This window comes from Notolepis coatsorum (assembly GCF_963971535.1).
Source record: "Notolepis coatsorum genome assembly, chromosome: 3".
Taxonomy (NCBI): Eukaryota; Metazoa; Chordata; class Actinopteri; order Aulopiformes; family Paralepididae; genus Notolepis; species Notolepis coatsorum.
The window spans coordinates 168,814,019-168,835,614 of NC_140167.1; the positions used below are offsets into that span (position 1 = coordinate 168,814,019).

The 21,596-nt window shown below is 42.4% G+C and overlaps 1 protein-coding gene across 1 annotated transcript in view; it reads left to right on the forward strand.

Annotated features, from left to right (window-relative positions):
* ttc21b (tetratricopeptide repeat domain 21B) overlaps window positions 1-21,596 on the forward strand; it is a 156,215-nt gene that overhangs the window by 90,768 nt on the left and 43,851 nt on the right. Inside the window, exons 20-22 of the mRNA XM_084310923.1 lie at window positions 2,739-2,927; window positions 4,081-4,191; window positions 16,719-16,800. Of these exons, the coding sequence (XP_084167049.1) occupies window positions 2,739-2,927; window positions 4,081-4,191; window positions 16,719-16,800 (382 nt within the window). The remainder of the gene's footprint in view (window positions 1-2,738; window positions 2,928-4,080; window positions 4,192-16,718; window positions 16,801-21,596) is intronic.

The following is a 21,596-nucleotide window of genomic DNA, read 5'->3' on the forward strand; positions in this document are numbered from 1 at the left end:
CAGGCTCAAGGCCGACGTGTTTCGACTCCCAGGTCTCTCCAGGGCCTGTATATCAGCGATGGCTCACACATCAAGGTTTTGGCTGCCAGGCGACCAGAGCAGCACTGGCTAACTGACACGGGTGCAGTCGAGTGGGTGTGTGCATAATTAGGTAGATTCTAACGTAGAATTCTAACATAGAATTTACCTAATTATGTACACACCCACTTTATTGTTTTTATATGCCCTGGGGATAACTGTGAGTTGAAACACATAAGCACTAAGCCCCGTTCATTTTCTGCAAAGCGGTGTGCCTTGGTATCTTCTTGTGTTATGACTTATTGATCGCAAAGCACAAGTCTAACCTCTCTCTCTCTCTTCTTGGTCTCACGATGGTATCCCCTGGGATTCAGAGGAGCACCCGATGTTCGAGACCCGCAGTTGTGAAGCAGCGCCCCTCAGCCAATGTGGTGGAACCCGACTCATCGATTATGGTCGTAGACGGATCTTCATGATCAATATAGGTTTAATAGAGACATATACAAATGACATGTAGGTTAAATGAGCTTCGGCAGAGAGGAGTGTTTCCATCTGGGAGACATTGAGGTGGAGAAGGGGATCCAGATCTCTTGTGGATAGAGAAGGGTTTGGGGGGCGTTTTACATTACATTTAGTAATTTAGCTGAACACTTTATCCAAAGCGACTTACAAGTTCTGTACAACAAGTCAGCAGGAAGGAAGGGTACAACTCTGGCAGCTAAGGGTAAGAACTTGAGTGCTACAGTATTGAGTGCATAGCAGTGTAGTATAGACATAGTAGGTAGTAGTAGACATATTAGCATAGTAGGTAGTAATATAGACATATTAGCATAGTAGGTAGTAGTATAGACATATTAGCATAGTAGGTAGTAGTATAGACATATTAGCATAGTAGGTAGTAGTATAGACATAGTAGGTAGTAGTAGACATATTAGCATAGTAGGTAGTAATATAGACATATTAGCATAGTAGGTAGTAGTAGACATTAGCATAGTAGGTAGTAATATAGACATATTAGCATAGTAGGTAGTAGTATAGACATATTAGCATAGTAGGTAGTAGTATAGACATAGTAGGTAGTAGTAGACATATTAGCATAGTAGGTAGTAATATAGACATATTAGCATAGTAGGTAGTAGTAGACATATTAGCATAGTAGGTAGTAATATAGACATATTAGCATAGTAGGTAGTACTATAGACATATTAGCATAGTAGGTAGTAGTATAGACATATTAGCATAGTAGGTAGTAGTATAGACATAGTAGGTAGTAGTATAGACATATTAGCATAGTAGGTAGTAATATAGACATATTAGCATAGTAGGTAGTAGTATAGACATAGTAGGTAGTAGTATAGACATATTAGCATAGTAGGTAGTAGTATAGACATAGTAGGTAGTAGTATAGACATATTAGCATAGTAGGTAGTAATATAGACATATTAGCATAGTAGGTAGTAATATAGACATATTAGCATAGTAGGTAGTAGTATAGACATATTAGCATAGTAGGTAGTAATATAGGCATAGTAGGTAGTAGTATAGACATATTAGCATAGTAGGTAGTAATTTAGGCATATTAGTATAGTAGGTAGTAATATAGACATATTAGCATAGTAGGTAGTAATATAGGCACCATAGTAGGTAGTAGTATAGACATATTAGCATAGTAGGTAGTAATATAGACATATTAGCATAGTAAGTAGTAATATAGGCAGCATAGTAGGTAGTAGTATAGACATATTAGCATAGTAGGTAGTAATATAGGAAGCATAGTAGGTAGTAGTATAGACATATTAGCATAGTAGGTAGTAATATAGACATATTAGCATAGTAAGTAGTAATATAGACATATTAGCATAGTATGTAGTAATATAGACATTAGCGTAGTAGTATAGACAGTATAGTAGGTAGTAGTATAGACATATTAGCATAGTAGGTAGTAGTATAGACATATTAGCATAGTAGGTAGTAGTATAGACATATTAGCATAGTAGGTAGTAAGATATGGCAAGGTAGATTTCTTAGTAGCAAAGTGCATAATAGTAAAAGACTAGACTATAGACTAAAAAATGTGTTAGTAGTTTTTCTGGCTCTGGGACGTCTCTGTAGGTGTGAGGTTCAAGCTATTGTTATACGACACACAATCCGTTGGCATTTTGCGTTAGCTTTATATTATCTGTTCAAATATTGGGTCAGAATATTTGGTGGGGAACCAGCCTGGTGTCCCCTCTGTGCTGCAGGCCCGGGACGTGCAGGCCAAGGTTCTGAGTCTAGTGTCCCCTCTGTGCTGCAGGCCCGGGACATGCAGGCCAAGGTTCTGAGTCTAGTGTCCCCTCTGTGCTGCAGGCCCGGGACGTGCAGGCCAAGGTTCTGAGTCTAGTGTCCCCTCTGTGCTGCAGGCCCGGGACGTGCAGGCCAAGGTTCTGAGTCTAGTGTCCCCTCTGTGCTGCAGGCCCGGGACATGCAGGCCAAGGTTCTGAGTCTAGTGTCCCCTCTGTGCTGCAGGCCCGGGACGTGCAGGCCAAGGTTCTGAGTCTAGTGTCCCCTCTGTGCTGCAGGCCCGGGACGTGCAGGCCAAGGTTCTGAGTCTAGTGTCCCCTCTGTGCTGCAGGCCCGGGACGTGCAGGCCAAGGTTCTGAACCTGGTGTCCCCTCTGTGCTGCAGGCCCGGGACGTGCAGGCCAAGGTTCTGAACCTGGTGTCCCCTCTGTGCTGCAGGCCCGGGACGTGCAGGCCAAGGTTCTGAAGCGGGTCCGTCTGGAGCAGCCCGACGCCGTGCCCACGCAGAAGCAAGTGGCGGCCGAGATCTGCGCGGAGATCGCTAAACACTACACGAGTCAGCGGGGCTACGAGCGGGCGGTCAAGTTCTATAAAGAGGCTCTTGTGTATTGTGAGAGCGATCGCAAGGTCAGTGCAGCCCAATCAAACACGTCCTGTGTGCCCCTCGCTGCAGCTGTCGCCGACGGGCGCCGGCGTCTTTTAAGAGCCCCTGTTTACTTGAACCTGTTAGTCTCGTTGGTTTGATGCTCGACTTGAATCAGGAGAATTAAATCTAATGGAAGAAGAATACATTTGACTGGCTATAAAGCGTAATAACAACATATAATTCAATAAAAGAATCCTGTCTCACGGTATTCCACAAGCACTGGTTCTGTAATAGTATTTTCGTAATAAACAAACAACGCTTAATTCATCTATCAATTTAATAATTTGTATGATAGCATGTACAATCATGCTGTAAATATATATATTTATTCTTACCGTATACATATAATCCTTTTTACATATCTGTTGATACCATATCTATATCTGTACTACTATATCTATATCCCTTACCTACTCTTACTAGTTACGCTGCTGGCCAGTATGACTTACTACCATAGTGTCTTTATACCTTTATTCACACTGTACATATTAATACTACAACTCTGTACATACATCTGATTAGCACTATTACTCAGTAGTAGGGGGTAAAGGTACACGTATCCGTACCGAACCGAACCGTTTCAGTGTGTACCGTACCGTACCGAATGGCTGTGTAGTGTATCGAACGAATACAACGGTATGTTAACCACTAACGACCGCCCACTGGGGGCTGTTTTTTTCACAATCTAATATAATTATTGTTATTTTTATTTTATTTTACAAGTCGATTATTAATATTATTATTAATATTATAAATTTTAATATAGAATATTCGTTGACAGCCCTACAAGTACAATTAGTTACTGCAATCACAACTCAGTGATGAGTGGAACATGGAAAGCCAAACTTTCCCCCACTGTACCGAAAACCCGTACCGAACCCTGACTTCAAAACCGAGGTACGTACCGTACCGTGGTTTTTGTGTACCGTTACACTCCTACTCGGTAGTACTAATTTATATATTTTATACCCAGTTTAATCACCTGTACATTGTATATTACTGTTGCACTTTACTTTTACATTTTCTCTCTGGTTGGATGCCAAACTTATTTTCTTTGTACTGTACTTGTGCTGTATGACGACAACACATCTGAATCTAATCTAATGTCATGTAATGTGAATGCTCTGTTCCTAGGTGATGCTGGAGCTGGCCAGGTTGTACCTCACCCTGGATGATGTGGACGCCTGCCAGCATCAATGTAGTGTGATTCTGAAGAACGACCAATGCAATGAAGACGCCACGCTGGTTGGTTTTCTCTTATTACGTACTATTCTGTGATGTCCATAAAGACAAGATAAGACAAGACGAGATATTACTTTATTGATCCTCTTGGGGAAATTTGGCGTCATAGCAGCAGGGGAAGGGGGGAGGGGAGGTACAGGGTATGGGCAGGGTAATAGATGAAAGACATCAAATGTAATCTGAATATAAAGATATTTCTTTGTGGATCTCCATGTGTCCCCTGTTCAGATGTTCCTCTGCGGCACGGTGTTGTAGTGGTTAACACTGTCGCGTCACAGCACAGTGGTGTAGTTTATAAGTTTATTTGGATCCCCATTAGCCACAGCAGTGCTGGGGCTATTCTTCCTGGGGTCCATAACACATAAAATACAGTTACAGACTTATACACTCACAACATTTACATGTCATACAGACAATTAAAACAACAATAAAAACCCTAATCAAATTCATAATACAATACAACAATATATACGCCTTATGAATTCATAATACAATACAATAATACCTACTCATAATTAATTCATAATACAATACAGCATAATATACTATTTAGCTTTTACATACATTATCTATGTTCATATCAGCCAATTATACAATATTTTAATAATATATCCCTATCAGACACATGCCTTTTCATCCATATATACCTATCTCTTTATCAGACACATACATTTTCATTTACGTACACACTATCTATTAGGGAATGTCAATTTCTTTGGTTGAAAATGTTGTTTTACCACGATTTTGAAACGACATTTACTATTCTCCTGCTTAACATGTCTGGGAAGAGAGTTCCATTCCTGCATACCACGGAACATGACAGTTCGCTTCATTGCATTCAACCTCACTTTTGGAAGTGTAAAACCTCGTGCAGAAGCATGTCTGGTGGAATGGTTGTGTCTGTCAAGACTTATAGATAAATTGTTATATAAAATTGAGGGGATCTTTGTAACAAGAATATTCCTAGTGAATACAAGGAGTGAGCAGAGTAATTTATGTTTGACAAGTAACCAAGTTAAACAACTGTGCATCGCTGCAACATTAGTTCTGTACTCACAGCGAAGCGCTATACGTGCTGCTTTGTTTTGTACCATTTGTAATTTTTTCAGTTTATTCGTCGTTACATTCGACCATACTGCAGGACAATAGTCAAGATTTGACAAAACCAGAGCTTGAATTACCTGTTTGATAGAATTTAGTGGTAACAAATGAGCACATCTTTTAACAACAGAAATCCCTCTTCCCATTTTCACTGCTATATTGTTTATATGGTGTGACCATGACAATTTACTGTCTAATGTTACCCCTAGGAGTTTAGTCTCCTGGACTTGATTAATTACCACATCACTTATCAAAAGTGGTGTAGTGGTTAACACTGTCTCCTCACAGCACGGTGGTGTAGTGGTTAACACTGTCTCCTCACAGCACGGTGGTGTAGTGGTTAACACTGTCGTCACTGTCGCCTTACAGCACGGTGGTGTAGTGGTTAACACTGTCGCCTTACAGCACGGTGGTGTAGTGGTTAACACTGTCTCCTCACAGCACGGCGGTGTAATGGTTAACACTGTCTCATCACAGTACGGTGGTGCAGTGGTTAACACTGTCGCCTCACAGCACTGTGGTGTAGTGGTTAACACTGTCGCCTCACAGCACTGTGGTGTAGTGGTTAACACTGTCGCCTCACAGTATGGTGGTGTAGTGGTTAACACTGTCTCCTCACAGCACGGTGGTGTAGTGGTTAACACTGTCGCCTCACAGTACGGTGGTGTAGTGGTTAACACTGTCACCTCACAGCACGGCGGTGTAGTGGTTAACACTGTCGCCTCACAGCACGGTGGTGTAGTGGTTAACACTGTCGCCTCACAGCACGGTGGTGTTGTGGTTAACACTGTCTCCTCACAGTACGGTGGTGTAGTGGTTAACACTGTCTCCTCACAACACGGTGATGTAGTGGTTAACACTGTCTCCTCACAGCACAGCGGTGTAGTGGTTAACACTGTCTCCTCACAGTACGGTGGTGTAGTGGTTAACACTGTCTCCTCACAGTACGGTGGTGTAGTGGTTAACACTGTCTCCTCACAGTACGGTGGTGTAGTGGTTAACCCTTAGGGGTCACGCTGGAGCTTTGAACCCGTCGGCGGACAACAAAAGAAATTAGAATCCCTCTTAAATGCTCAAAAAGGACATCTTTTCAGAAATCGATAAAAATAGAAAAATGGCCATTTCTAGTGCTTTGACATGTAAGGTATACGTCCCCCAACTTGCTAAACCTAATACGACTTGTAAATACGTTTAATTCTTGCTAGATGGCATGATTGTAATAATCTCCATTTGCGATAAGAACTACATCGCTTCACGAAACGCACATACATGGACGCGCGCACACACACAATAGCGGCGTGTGCGCTGTGAATAGGTGTTACACCCCCGCAGAGGCGTGAGACTGGTATCAGAGCCTACCCCCCCATCCAAATTCTAAACATAATAATGTATGAATTATCTGTTGCAATAATATCCACGGGACTCGACTTTTTGCAGTCGTTTCTCCTCTCCTGCGTGAGGAGTCTGAGGACATTCGTGGACATTCTCTCAGATAAAAAAAAAAAAAGCTTACATACACACACACACACTCTCGCTCTCTCTCAATTCAAATGGGCTTTATTTAACATTAACTACTGTATGGCAGAGTGCGTCTGTGTATACGAGGTATGAATGATCACTGGCTGCTGTGTGACGAGTTTGCTCACCCGCGCTGTCGCGCTATATAAATCCAAGTCATTATTATTATTATTATTATTAAACACGGACCGCTTTAGTTGACAAGCTTACATAAATTTCGGGTCATTTCATAATAGCAGTGTGGACCAGCTCTGTAACCAGCTCTGTAACAACGCATCTCGCTAGTTGACAGCTTACGCATGATGTAAAAATTGCAACGTTTCAACTAGAAAGGTAGGCTCAGTAGAGCCCAAATCTCTACCAGACGGGAGCTTTCTCTCTCTCTCTCTCTCTCTCTCTCTCTCTCTCTCTCTCTCTCTCTCTCTCTCTCTCTCTCTCTCTCTCTCTCTCTCTCTCTCTCTCTCTCTCTCTCTCTCTCTGAGAACCCAGGTTGCTTTCTAACCTATACTAAAGACATGCCTGTGAAGTGTCATCAATCACTATGGCAAGCGCACATCCGTGGACATGTACACTTTCTTTCTTTCTTTTTCTCTCTCTCTCTCTCTCTCTCTCTCTCTCTCTCTCTCTCTCTCTCTCTCTCTCTCTCTCTCTCTTTCTCTCTCTCTCTCTCTCTCATTTCTCTCTCTCTCATTCTAGAGAAATACAACCACAAATGCAAATGGCAAGAATATCCTCTTTTGTGGTGTATGTGTTCAGATAGAAATGAACCTCTTGATCTCTGCTGTACTGGACCACAGAGACGCGGTCTTTGTTTTCTCCCACATTGAGTTTCTCCACCACGCTCTCAACAAAATTACGCATAGCTGGGAATCCATTTCTTGTGCCGTCAGAACCATCTAGAAGGAATACTACATCCTTTCTGGCAGTGTCATGATCAACTATAACGGTGGTTGGTACAGTACTGTAAATACCATCTGAGTAGAGTAGAAAGTAGAGAGGTGAAGACCTGTTCTCTCTCTCTCTCTCTCTCTCTCTCTCTCTCTCTCTCTCTCTCTCTCTCTCTCTCTCTCTCTCTCTCTCTCGCTCTCGCTCTCATTCAAATGTTCTTTATTGACATGAAGCCACACGTGCTGTCAGGGTCAGACCAGTCTGGATTGATGTTGTAGTCTGAAAAAATGCCAGGAAATGCTCAGAGAATTGTTGCATATATAGAACACAAATGTTCTAGAATGTTCGATTATGACATCATACTGTGACATACTCCTCCTGTAGTGTGAAAAAACATGCATTCTCATAAATATTACGATCAAATCTATTTTGTACTTGATGATACATTTGAAATTGGTTTGGTTATGATCATGTTATTAGTGTGTGTGTGTAAAAAAACTAATTAATAATATAATTATTATAAATGTCTCTCTCTCTCTCTCTCTCTCTCTCTCTCTTGAAATCTACAGTTACACATTGCTGTATTTAGTGAGGTAAATGAGTACAAGACATGTTTCACAGACACACACACACACATACACACACACACATACACAGACAGACAGACACAGACACACACACAAACGATCAAATTAAAAGCTGGATATAAATCTGCCACACGTGCTGTCAGTGAGTTTACTAAGTCAAGGATGTCTTACTTTCACACACGCGCGCACGCACACACACACACACACACACATTTACATTTTTTTTTTTTTTTTTTTTTATTGCAAAACAAAAATTATTAAAAGTCAGTACTCAACACACAATGCATAATGAAACCAACAATCAAGGTGGCTAAAATGACATGCAAGTACAGAAACAGAAAACAAAAAAAAGTCTATAATAATATTTTACCGTATACAGTGTATATTAGGGATGCCCCGATCACGTTTTTTGCCACCGATACCGATCACCGATCGTCGTGAGCCATATCGGCCGATACCGATCCGATACCGATCGTTTTTGATTAAAAAGAAATTAAATATTATTTTATATAAAACGTTTTTTTTTTTTTTTTTTTTTTATAAAATATATATATTATATAATTAGACTTGTACTTGTATTATCTGCGAGACATCGCCACCACGCAACAAGTCAAAATGCTCGCTATCTGCAAACAGCTCCACTGTCTGTGTGTACTCTAGTAGCCTCCAGCTCGAAAAAGGATTCTCCGGCGCTGCAGCGGGACCCTATTGGTAACGTTATGCTTTGGTCATTTCACATTCAGCAAGCCCTCAGCTCGAATACGCATTAAATCAATGTTATAAGACATTGATATCAAGAGCTATCTGTAGCTACTGCTAGCCGGCTAGATGACGTTAAGACAGAACTTTAGTTCAATGGGACATTTCGTTTTGAACAGTAAACTAACGTCAGCTAACGCAAGCTAACGCAAGCTACCGGAGGTATGAACATGGACTACTAGATTTTCTGGATCATTTGTTGATATCAGGAGCTATCGGTAGCTAGCCGGCTAAATACCGTTAGACAATGCCTACTAAACGTGAATAGTTGACTGGGTAATTTTGTTTAAACAGTAACGATAGCTAGGTAGCTAACGTTAGCGCAGGTCGAATGCACTACAGACTCGAGCAGAGGAGCCGCACCTCTTTGTTTACAAACTCTACACGGGGCGGGCGGGGCTAGGGAGGAGGAGCAGTTTGCAGGTCCTGTGCGTCTGAGACAAGCGAGTGAGATATCCACTTGATCAGTTTCCGCGATCGGCGAATATGACTCATTATCGGAATTCCCCGATCGCATATTTATACTGATTATCGGCCGATAACGATCGGTGGCCGATCGATCGGGGCATCCCTAGTGTATATCCAACGAAATTACCAATTATACAAATGCCTTATACAGGATATACCCCTAATACCTATTTTCTAAAACCCTACACACATATGCTCCAGCTCGAACCCCCCTCTCCCGGACCCCTCCTTGGATAGTACCTCCATTATCCCTCACTCCTAACCAGACACCACCATTATAAGCTAGCTTTTATTCTCTCCACCACTTCTAACCACATTGACATTTTGGATTCGTTGAGACCCAGAATTCTTGCTGTAGATATTTCTTGATAAATCACATCGAGATATGTAAGAAACCAAACCTTCCGGCACATTTTTTCCGGTTGAAACCAGCGTGATGCGATCAGTTTTTTAGCTACTGTGATACCCGATAAAACCAATCTCTTTAGCTGTGGATTTACTGCAAACTCAAAAACATCATTCAATAGTAATACAGAGGGGTGTACTGGTATATTCCAAGATACGAGTTTTGATAATTGATGGGTCACATCTTTCCAGAATGCCTTAACTGGTGGGCAGTCCCAATACATGTGCATAAATGTCCCTTCGTCTCCATTTGTACATTGGGAGCATTTTGAGTCTTGTTTAAGGCCCATTCTGTTCAGTCTTATAGGAGTCAAGTATGTCCTGTGAATATAGTTAAGATTGATTTGTTGATGGTCCGGGTTCCTTGATGTAAGACGGACATTTGCCCATGCTTCTTGCCAATCAAAGTCACTTTCCAGGTCTGGTATATCCCTCCTCCAGACAGAGTCTAGTTGGAGGGTTTCATACGAGGACGTTAGTAATTGATAATAAAAACCTGATACAAAACCTCTCGATGTTTCTCTTTCATAGAAGAATTTGTGGTATCTGTGGTGTTCAACTGGTATGTCTAATGGAACACCGTGAGACCTCAAACATAGGCGTAACTGTATGTAAAAAAGCCATGTGGAGTCGGTGAGGTTAAACTTTGTGCATATTTCTCCATAACTACAAAAACCCTGGTTATTAAAAATATCCCCTAATGAGTGTATGCCTTGCTCTTCCCATATAGGGAATCTTATAGGACGTTTTTCAATTAAGAGTGCATTGTTATTGAATAAGGGAGTGTGATTATGCCATTCTTGTGGGTTAGGATATTTTTTTTGTGTTTCACGCCATATCCGGATTGCATGGGTAATTATGGGGCCAAATTTCCGCTCACAGTGCTTGATTGGTAGTTTAGTGTGTGCTATGTCCTTCAGTCTATGTGGGGCTACTATGTTTTCTTCCAATTTTCTCCAGGATACCAATGCCTGGGGATCAAACCATATTGTCAATGGTCTTAATGTGTATGCCTTAAAATATTGGAAAAAATCTGGAACTGCCATGCCACCGTCTGCTTTATTTCTCTGTGCGGTGGATCTTTTTATGCGAGGTGGTTTGTTATTCCAAATAAATTTGTATGTGGAGGAGTGTAATCTTTTCCAGTAACCCTCTGGAGGGGGTACCGGTAGCATTGAACTGATGAAGTTGATTCTAGGTAGTACATCCATCTTAACTATTGATACCCTTGCCTGTACTGAGTTTTTAAGTTTTGCCCACCTGTCCAGGTCATCTTTGATTTTGTTCTGTATTTTTGTGTAATTGTGCTTCACCGTTTGTCTTATGGTGGGAAATATTTCCACACCCAAGCATCTAAAATGTTTTACCATGGGTATCTCACCTGGGAGGGTTGTATCTTTTTTTGCCTGGGTGTTAAGTGGAAGGAAAGCCGACTTCGGCCAATTTATTTTAAATCCCGATAAATCACCAAAGTTCTCTATCAACTTGAGTAGATGAGGCAATGTGGTGTTGGGGCTTTGCATGAACAATATTATGTCGTCCGCATATAAACAAATTTTATGTTGTGTGCCCTTGATTACGATTGGTTCTATGGATTGGGATTGTCTTATATATTGTGCTAAAGGCTCTAATGATAGATCGAATAGTCCGGGACTAAGAGGGCAACCCTGTCTGGCTGAGCGTGATACCGGAAAGATTTTGGAGATGAATGTACCTGTTGTAATCATGGCCGATGGGTCTTTGTATAATACTTTAATCATATCAATGAATCCTTTTCCTAACCCCATCCTTTCTAATACTGCCCATAGATACGACCATTCCAGCCTGTCAAAGGCTTTCATAGCATCCAGGGACAGCATCGCCTTAGGTATGGTGTCTTCTTTGTCTGCATCTAGTACGTGCAGTATTCGTCTTATGTTATCAGTGATCAGGCGACCTCTTATGAAGCCAGTTTGGTCCGGATGAACTAAAGACGTCATATGCTTTTGTAATCTGATGGCTAATACCTTAGAGTACAGTTTGACATCGGTTCCGAGGAGGCTTAAGGGTCTGTAACTACCGCACTCGGTGGGGTCTTTGTCTTTTTTGAGGAGGACTGAAATGAGTGCAATATTGTCGTGTTTATGGAAGCTCCCCTCCTTGACTGAGTATAAGATCATATTTAGTAATAAGGGTCCAATTATGTCCCAACAAGAAAGGTACATTTCTGATGGGATACCGTCTCTTCCAGGAGCCTTACCATTTTTCATTTCGGATATGGCCTTCTTGAGTTCCTCTAGTGTGATCGGTGCTTCTAACTGTTTAGCGTCATCCTCCGAAAGTTTAGGGAGAATAATTTGATTAAGATATGTGTCCATTTTGTTTTGATCAAAGGTCGTTTCTGATTTATATAAGTCGGAGTAGAATTCCTTGAATGTATCGTTTATTATTTTGGGGTCTGTTTCAAGTACTTGTTGTTTTCTAATGGCAGTTATATCTGCAAATTTTGCATTAATTCTTAGTCGCATGGCTAATAGGTGACTAGGTTTAGAACCTTGGGAGTACTGCTGTTGTCTTGTGCTGCGTATTTGCATTTCCGATTGTTGTCTGTATATGGCATTGATCTCTGTTTTTAGTACGTTAACTTGATTTTCTAGTCTAGTTGAGTTGTTGTATTTTAAAGAATTAAATAACGTTGAGTAAAGCGTTTCCAGTTCAGACAGTTTTGTGCATTGATTCTTGCGCATTATGGAGGAAAATCTATCAGTGAAATCCTTGATCGTACCCTTTACCGACATCCATATTATTCTGGGGTCTTGCACCGAGTTTGCATTCTCCCGTAGGAATACTGTGAGAGCTTCTTTGAGTTGTGTAATGAATTCCTTGTTATTAAGCAGCATCGAATTAAAACGCCATCTTGGGGCCCGGGAAGATAGTATACCAAATGTTGCTTTTAGGAGTAAATAACAGTGATCTGCATTGGGTATCATTTCCACTTCATATTTATCAAATAGTCTCGGGGATGCAAAGACATAATCAATTCTGGATAATGTGTTATGTCTCGCCGATCGACAAGAGTACTTTCGGGTTGTGGGATTAAATGAACGCCATAAATCATTTACACCTGTAATCTTTGACCAATCCTTTAATGCTTTAGATGAATTTTTTTGTTCGCTGGAAAAGGCGAGGTAAGATTTGTCCATCCTTGGATTCCAAATGGCATTAAAATCCGCACCTATTATAAATGAGTAATCGGGATGGTTTAACATTTCATCGGTTAGTGTAGTGAAGAAACCCTCTTCGTACAAATTTGGGGCATATACCGCTGCCAACGCTATTTTCCTGTTATTGTGTACAATCCTAGCTATAGTTATACGCCCCTCCGCATCCGACCATACCCCCTTTAATTCGATATTTAACTTACGTCTGACGACTATGGCTACACCTCGAGTTCTCGTGCCAAAAGAAGAGTGACTAATATTATGGTATGTGTTATCCGCTAACGTATCTGTCTTCCTCTAAAATGTGCGTTTCGCTTAGTAGAGCCACGTCCACATGTTCTTTTTTCATCAGTGTGAGCACGCTTTTGCGTTTGTGTTGTTTGTTTATCCCACCAGTGTTCCATATCATTATATTCAAACTAGCCATAATCTATGCATGTTTTTGTGTAGTTTTTGGTAATGCTTCTGGAGTGCGAAGCTACAATAGATGTACATCCAATTATTGAGGTCCCGTTGAGAGCCGAGCTTAAAAACATATATATATACAAATAAAAATCCCCTATTTTCCCCTCACCCAGAGAGTCGTACAGGCCTGTGTTCCAAAAACACATCCTCCGCGTATCACTCCCTCCCTTAGGCCACCGGATTGCCCAAACTGAGCTTTGTAATCCTAATCTTCCTATGCTAATTGCCATAGGATCTAACATTTTCATTCTAATACAATAGAATGTCGCTTTTGGTCTTGCGCCTTCCCTTACTGTAATGAAATATTATGAAAAATGAAAAAAAAATAAAAATAATAAACTTTCATCGATATATTCATTTGAACCCTCTACTAACTTATGTAGGAAACATCAGAAAAAAGGAAAAGATTGTAGAGAAACATTAACACCTTAATATGAAGAACAATGGGAAAGAACAATGTAAGATAAAAGAGAGAGAAAAAAAAGAGAAAAATAAGGAGTGGGGGATATAATAAAACTCAACGTGGAGAAGCCACTAGAACGGAATTGAGTAATTAAATAAAAGAGAAAAACAGAGCCTTTTAGAGCTACCATGTGCCAATCTCTACATCAGTGGAGTGATTACTTAAATTGTTAGAATAACCTTGTTGTGCTCATACGTTTAGGTGTGGTTGATTTTTTTTTTTAAGTTTTATTAAGGCCTGATTAAACTTCAGTCAATTGATCATATGCTTATGCTTTTACACACCGGATGTTAATGTTAGAGTTGCAATCCTTCGTTGTTATGGTGCATTATATTCTAGAAGGTTGTAGAATACACTAGTATATACTAACAGACTGTTGTTATGTTCCAGAATGATCTTCCTACCCAGGGTTCATGACTACTATTATTTTCTGGAGATTTCTAAGTGACCCAGAGCAGTCGAGCGATAAGCCCAGAATATTCCAGATTGTTCTTATTGTCAATGATATGTTCTTGTCTCCACGGAGACCAGAGGTCTGAAAATATAATGCATTACGAATCATTATACACAATATGCCTTGGTGTAGCCGGCATGCATATCATCTGCTACTTTTGTTGAGCCCAGATAAAGTCATTCTAATACTGATATACACAGAGAAAGAGAGAGATGAGAAGGCTTATCTGTTTTCAGACAGTGTTTCGTTCTGCCTTGGGGGTTCTGCTCCATGTCGTCCACACATTTACATTTACACATTTACACATTACATTTACATCTAGTCATTTAGCTGACGCTTTTATCCAAAGCGACTTACAAGTTCTGTACGACAAGTCATCAGGAAGGGCACAACTCTATCAGCTGAGTAACTAACAATGTTCATCAAAGTGTTGAGTGCTACAGTGTAGGTTAGTATATTAGGACAAGTGCATGACAGTAAGGTTAGTTAGGGTTGGATTTGAATGTGTGTTGTTTGGCTTAGGTTGAATCCAGCCTCATCAATGAAAATAAATTCATGCGGCTGTGCAGCAAGTTCCTGCTGTTGTGTGAACAGGCTTGGCGTCCACCCCAGAAGGTCTTCTAGTCATTCTAGAGAAATACAACCACAAATTGTTATTGGTTTGCTTCTTTTTTTTTGATATGGTACAGTACTGTAAATACCATCTCTCTCTCTCTATCTCTCTCTCTCTCTACTACTTTTGGATATAAGCATTTTTTCAATACCCAACTATGTAGTGGCCGCTTGTCGCTAGGCTAGGCCTCCTGCTGGGTCCATTCACTGGAATAACAAAGGAATGACTGGGCCTTTGCTCCAGGTGTGAAATGGTTCTAGTGACAATGATCACATTGAATTCTGGGAGTGTAGTTCTCTCATCAGATAGCTGAATGAACTTGGATCAAGTTCTAGTCCTATCCTGAAAAGTAGTTAGGATTTTACCAGAATGTTTGATAGGACATTGATTGAAAACTATCGTCTCAAATTTGACAATTGATGGCTTATTTTGAAGGTATGAATCTGTAATTTTACATTATGTAACAAAAAAAAAGAGAATATTCTGAGAAGGTGGAGCTACAAACTTTAGACCTCAGGGGGTTAACACTGTCTCCTCACAGTACGGTGGTGTAGTGGTTAACACTGTCGCCTCACAGCACGGTGGTGTTGTGGTTAACACTGTCGCCTCACAACACGGTGGTGTAGTGGTTAACACTGTCTCCTCACAGTACGGTGGTGTAGTGGTTAACACTGTCGCCTCACAGCACGGTGGTGTAGTGGTTAACACTGTCGCCTCACAGCACGGTGGTGTAGTGGTTAACACGGTCTCCTCACAGCACTGTGGTGTAGTGGTTAACACTGTCTCCTCACAGTACGGTGGTGTAGTGGTTAACACTGTCGCCTCACAGCACAGTGGTGTAGTGGTTAACACTATCCTCAGAGCACAGTGGTGTAGTGGTTAACACTGTCTCGTCACAGCACAGTGGTGTAGTGGTTAACACTGTCGCCTCTCAGCACAGTGGTGTAGTGGTTAACACTGTCCTCAGAGCACAGTGGTGTAGTGGTTAACACTGTCCTCACAGCACAGTGGTGTAGTGGTTAACACTGTCCTCAGAGCACAGTGGTGTAGTGGTTAACACTGTCGCCTCACAGCACAGTGGTGTAGTGGTTAACACTGTCGCCTCACAGCACAGTGGTGTAGTGGTTAACACTGTCGCCTCACAGCACGGTGGTGTAGTGGTTAACACTGTCGCCTCACAACTAGAAGGTCCTGGGTTCCATTCCCTCTTGGGGACCAGGTTGTCGGGTTGCCAGGTACCCAGGTGGGGTATCTCCCAGGCCTTTTTCTGTGGAGTTTGCATGTTCTCTCTGTGCTCGCAAGGGTTTCCCCTCCCGATAAGATGAACCCAATGGAAAAACATGCAGAACAGATTGCTAACGCTGTCACGTCCCTGAAGAAGATGGACAGGAGCACTTGGATCGGCCCCCGGGCGCGGCCCCACGCCCATGTCTGCTCCCGGCTGCCCTTGGGGGGGAAGGACGACGGGATGGGTCAAGTGCAGTGAGACATTTCATCGGCGACTCAGCGCGTGTGTGTGTGTGTGTTCCAGTGTGTCGTCCATCTCGCATGTGTGTGTGTTAATCTGCATGCCAGATAAAGACTTCTTCTTCTCTCCGCTCCGTTCTAGATGATGGCTGACCTCATGTTCAGGAAGCAGGATTATGAACAGGCCGTCTTCCACTTCCAACAACTCCTGCAACACAAGCCAGGTGAGACAGCCAACAACTTAACTCATTCAGCACCAGCGTGTATCCCCATCCCTGCTGTCTCTGCGCCACGCTTTAAAAGATGGTCATTTTCACGGTGCGTCACAATGTTTGCAGAGCTATATCTATATTCTATATTATAGCTATGGAGACAATACTATGGCTCATTTGACACTCACTATCTCTCGTCCAACATGTAAAAAAGAGTAATATGTCTATACTACTACCTACTATGCTAATATGTCTATACGACTATGCTAATATGTCTATACTACTACCTACTATGCTAATATGTCTATACTACTACCTACTATGCTAATATGTCTATACTACTACCTACTATGCTAATATGTCTATACTACTACCTACTATAAAAAAAATTATGTATACGTTTGCGTGTTATCCAGTGGTGAATATTGTATAGTTTCAGAATGAGTCCCAATGATACACAGAGGTCCGTGAGACTATAGAATATTAAAATTGAATAAAAGAAAAAAACGATAAACTATTGAAAACCCGAGTATAGTCGGGTTCTGGCGCTCAACCGCTGGCGAGATAACCCGACTATAGTCGTGATTGGCACTGAATGTGTTAAAGGTGGTGTAAGTGGTATATATTTGGTTAAAACAAGTGTTAAATAGCTCTACATTCCGACAGCCAACACTGATAGTGTCTGGTCAGTAACATGGGTCTCCCGGTTCCTCCACTCTGCAGTTTTATTTCTTATTTTTGCAGTGTGGAGTTCTCTTTCCTGATTGGATAAAGTGGGAAGGGATACCAGAACATGTATTTTCTGTTTACTGCAGAGTGGAGGAACTGGAAGACCCATGTTACTGACCAGACACTCTATATCAGTGATGTAGACCCAGTGGCGTAGCGGAGGCCCCCGCACCCCGGAGCTTAGGGGGCCCCGCCCCCACTGTAGGCTATCCTCTTATTTCGTAACGCGCGGGAACAGGGCGCAGTGTGGCAGTGGGAAGAGCCCAGTATGGTTCTGCGGGGCTGCAGCTGGATGCATCTCGCGCAGAGGGCGGGGCCCCCCCCTCCCTGCTATGTTGTAATTATTTGCTCACCTGCGATAGGGCTAGCCGGCTGATAACTAATGTTCATTGGCAGGCTTGGCAGCGTTCAAAACACAGCGGGAAGCGCAGGTAAAAATGAAGCGCAAATACCCAAGCAGTGCTCAGAAAAACAAGATGAGAGCGAAAGCCGAACAGGAGACGGCAAAGCTACGAAAAAGAACATCATTGTTCCAGCAGGCAGCAAAGGTAGACTGACTCTAACGTTACTGAAGATGCATCGGCAGTAAGCTCCCCACCCAGCCCGGCCACCGCTATCAACCCCCCGGTCAGCTCCGAGTCCAGGCAGACAGACAGCCCAGCCAGGCCCCCAGCCACGCTACAGCCGCCGAGACAGGTTAGAAGAATAGAACGTTTTATTCGCCATAACCAGTACGAGTAGCCTACAGGTTACATTGGAACTGGAATCTAATCCGTAAATTTTTTAGTACATGGTTTAAATTGTGCGCATAACGCGCCATAAGTTCTATGGTAGATAAGAAATTACCATTATCTATATCACCTATTTTCTCTCACTGACTCCGGAAAGCAGAGTTGCGAGAGGCCAGTGTTAGTGTAGTTATTCTGGTTAGGACCTCGGTCCAAAACCCCAACTCTCTCGTAAAACTATCAGATGCTATTTGTGCATCAATGGTCAGATTATGTTTCCTCGTATCATAAACGACACATGCTGCCAAATGAGAGCGAGAGAATTCGAAGCTATTATTATTATTATTATTAACATTTCTAGTATTGAGAGCCGACGCGCGCGCAGTCTATTATTTAAAGAGTGTTCTACAGGACTTTGCGCAGAAGAATGCCAGGAGATGTGCTTGTATAAAATAATAAGCCTATACAATAGAAAGCAGCTCCTGACTGCATCCTCTACTATGTAGCCTATAGGATGTGTTTTTTTTGTAGGCTATACTTTTCTTTTATACAGAATTATGTTATGTGAACTGTTCCGTTGTGTGAACTCAAATTATGATATGGCTATAACGTTCTACAATACCTTCATGTTACAACAAATACAAAGCCACTTGTTTTTGTCAATGAATGATGCCTGAAAAAATAAACATAAATAAAATTAAAAAAAAAACTTTAAGTGGCCGCGATGTCTATCCCATCTCACTTTATTATTGATTTAGGGGAGTGGACGGGGCCCCATGGTCTGACCTGCGGGGGAGCCCCGACATATTGCGCAACACCACTGTGTAGACCAGTGGTTCTCAACTGGTCTAGCCTCGGGATCCAACATTTTCCTTAGTCATTAAGTCGTGACCCAAAATTTTGAACCACTATGATTTATGTAAAAAAATAAATATTTGCAGGCTTCCGGTATGAGAGCGGAAGAGTAGCACGCATGCGGTGAGGCTCCTGGTCAAAAGAGCGAAAAACGGAGAAATAAGGACCCGAAAAGTGACGGAAAGTGATCAAAAATGAAGATGCAAACGAGAAGGAAGGAGGAGAAAACAAATATGAAGGAAAGAGAAATGGAGAACTCACAGGAAGAGCAGAACCCCCGAGGCGAGACCGAGAAGGAGCAGGCGGAGGAAGGGGGAGTCTCGGCTGAGACAGACAAGGAAATGCCAGGATGGGCCGTGCGCATGCAGGCCGGGATATTGGCGACCATAAAATTGAACTCGGACACGATGCAGGCGAACATGAAACTGAACTCGGACACGATAAGAAATGATATTGGGAAGTTACGGGAGGAATTGAGGAAGGAACAGGAGGACTTCAGAGGTGAAATGAATACAGAAATCAAAAGGGTGGATGAGAAGATGGCGGAACAGGATAGTAACGTAACAGAGGTACAGACTAGAACGGCGCAGATGGAGGAATGGAGCACAGAGATACACGAGGTGTTAACGTGTGCGATTCAAAAGCAAGAACAGATGGAGACAAAGATATCGGACATGGAGGGGAGGTCACGGAGAAATAACATCAGAATATGGGGATTGAAAGAAGGAGTCGAAGGGGAATCGGTGATCCAATATGTGGAAGAGCTTATCAAGAAACAACTGAAGGAGACGGGACTGGAAAAAATGGAGATACAGAGGGCCCACAGGGCGTTGGCTCCGAGACCGAAACCGGACAGACCTCCGAGGGCGGTGATTATTAACTTTCTGAGGTTTGAGATTAAGGAGTTGATACTCAGAACCGCGTGGACCAAAAAGATAGAAATCGAGGGGAAAAGACTACTCGAGATTACTCGACAGCGGTGGCAATAACACGCAGGTCCTACGCGGGACTGAAGAGAATTTTGAAAGAAAACGGAATGAAATTCCAGTCACCCATGACCTCGCTAAGGATCCACTGGAAGGAAGGGACGGTGACATACGCGACGGCGCGGGAGGCGGCGGAGGAGATGAGGCGACGGGGGATGCAGATGGCGGAGGACGGAGAGAAAAGGAGACAGGAGGGCCAGACACGGAGCCTGCAGCAGAGATTGGAGGGGGCACGCAGATGGACCAGAGTGGGAGATCGAGGCCCGGGAGAGGAGGGAGGAGAGACGTGACAGACCGAAGGCGGAGACGGACGAGGAGGCCAGAGACGGAGAAGGAGGGGAGAGGAGGCGGGAGGATACGAACGGATGAGTACACGCACAAGAGATTGAAAAACTATCCAAATAGAGACAAAATATAGAGACTGAAATAACATACATAAACACACATTCCCAGGTAGAGGCAGGATATAGGAACGAACATAATGTATACATGAACACATAATACACAGGCCGACGGAGGAAATAAATGGAAATATAATTAGGTATGATAGACGGAACACAGAACATATTGAAACAAGTACGTAGACACACGCTGAGAGTAACACAGTTGGAAGGGATTAAGGGGATAAATGGACATCACATAGAAAATAGAGAGGAGGAAAAGAAAAGAAAAAGGGGTACACAGAAGACACCACACACGGGTTTGGGAGGAAAGAGGGACATTGGAACATGCGAGCCGCATTGAGGGGGACCTAGGAAATGGGGGTCTTTCAGAATGAAGGACAGAGCGCTTTTGACCAGGAGCACGACAGCAGAAAAAACAGTAAGAATGCTGGACAAATATGACGAGCGGTTGGGGGCAAAGGTTTCAAACCCCCAAGCCGTCAGGAGGAGGCCTCTCACTAGGAGAGCAATTACTCCTCACCCACCAGCAGGGGACAGGGGGGGACACAGGGACCCCCCGAACGCCTTGGGAGCACTTTATGTAAAGTTTATGTTTTTTAATTATGTTAATCATTATATGTATTCGGTGAAGAGAGCGGAGGCTACAACCGGAGGGGGGAATGAATGTGACATGGGGGGAACTGACAGACGAAAGAAGAAGAAAGATGACAATGGTTAAAGGTATAAAAATGATGTCGTTAAACGTTAATGGAATGAATAATGCGATAAAGAGGGGCAAAGTGATGTTGAAATGTAAAAAAAGTGAGATGGAAGTGATTTTTCTGCAGGAGACACATTTGGTAGCACAGGATCATGAGAAACTGAAGAGATTTGGATATGAAAATGCATACTATAGTTCCTTTAAACGGAACCTGAGGAGAGGAGTAATCACGTTAATCAAAAACACAGTCAAATTTGAATTGATCAAGGAAGTAAGAGACAAGGAGGGAAGGTTTGTTCTGGTGAAGGGGAAACTGGAGGGCCAAATGTTTACGTTAGTGAATGTTTATGCACCCCCAGAGAGTGAGAGGGATTTATATGAGACCATTTTTGATATGATAGTGATG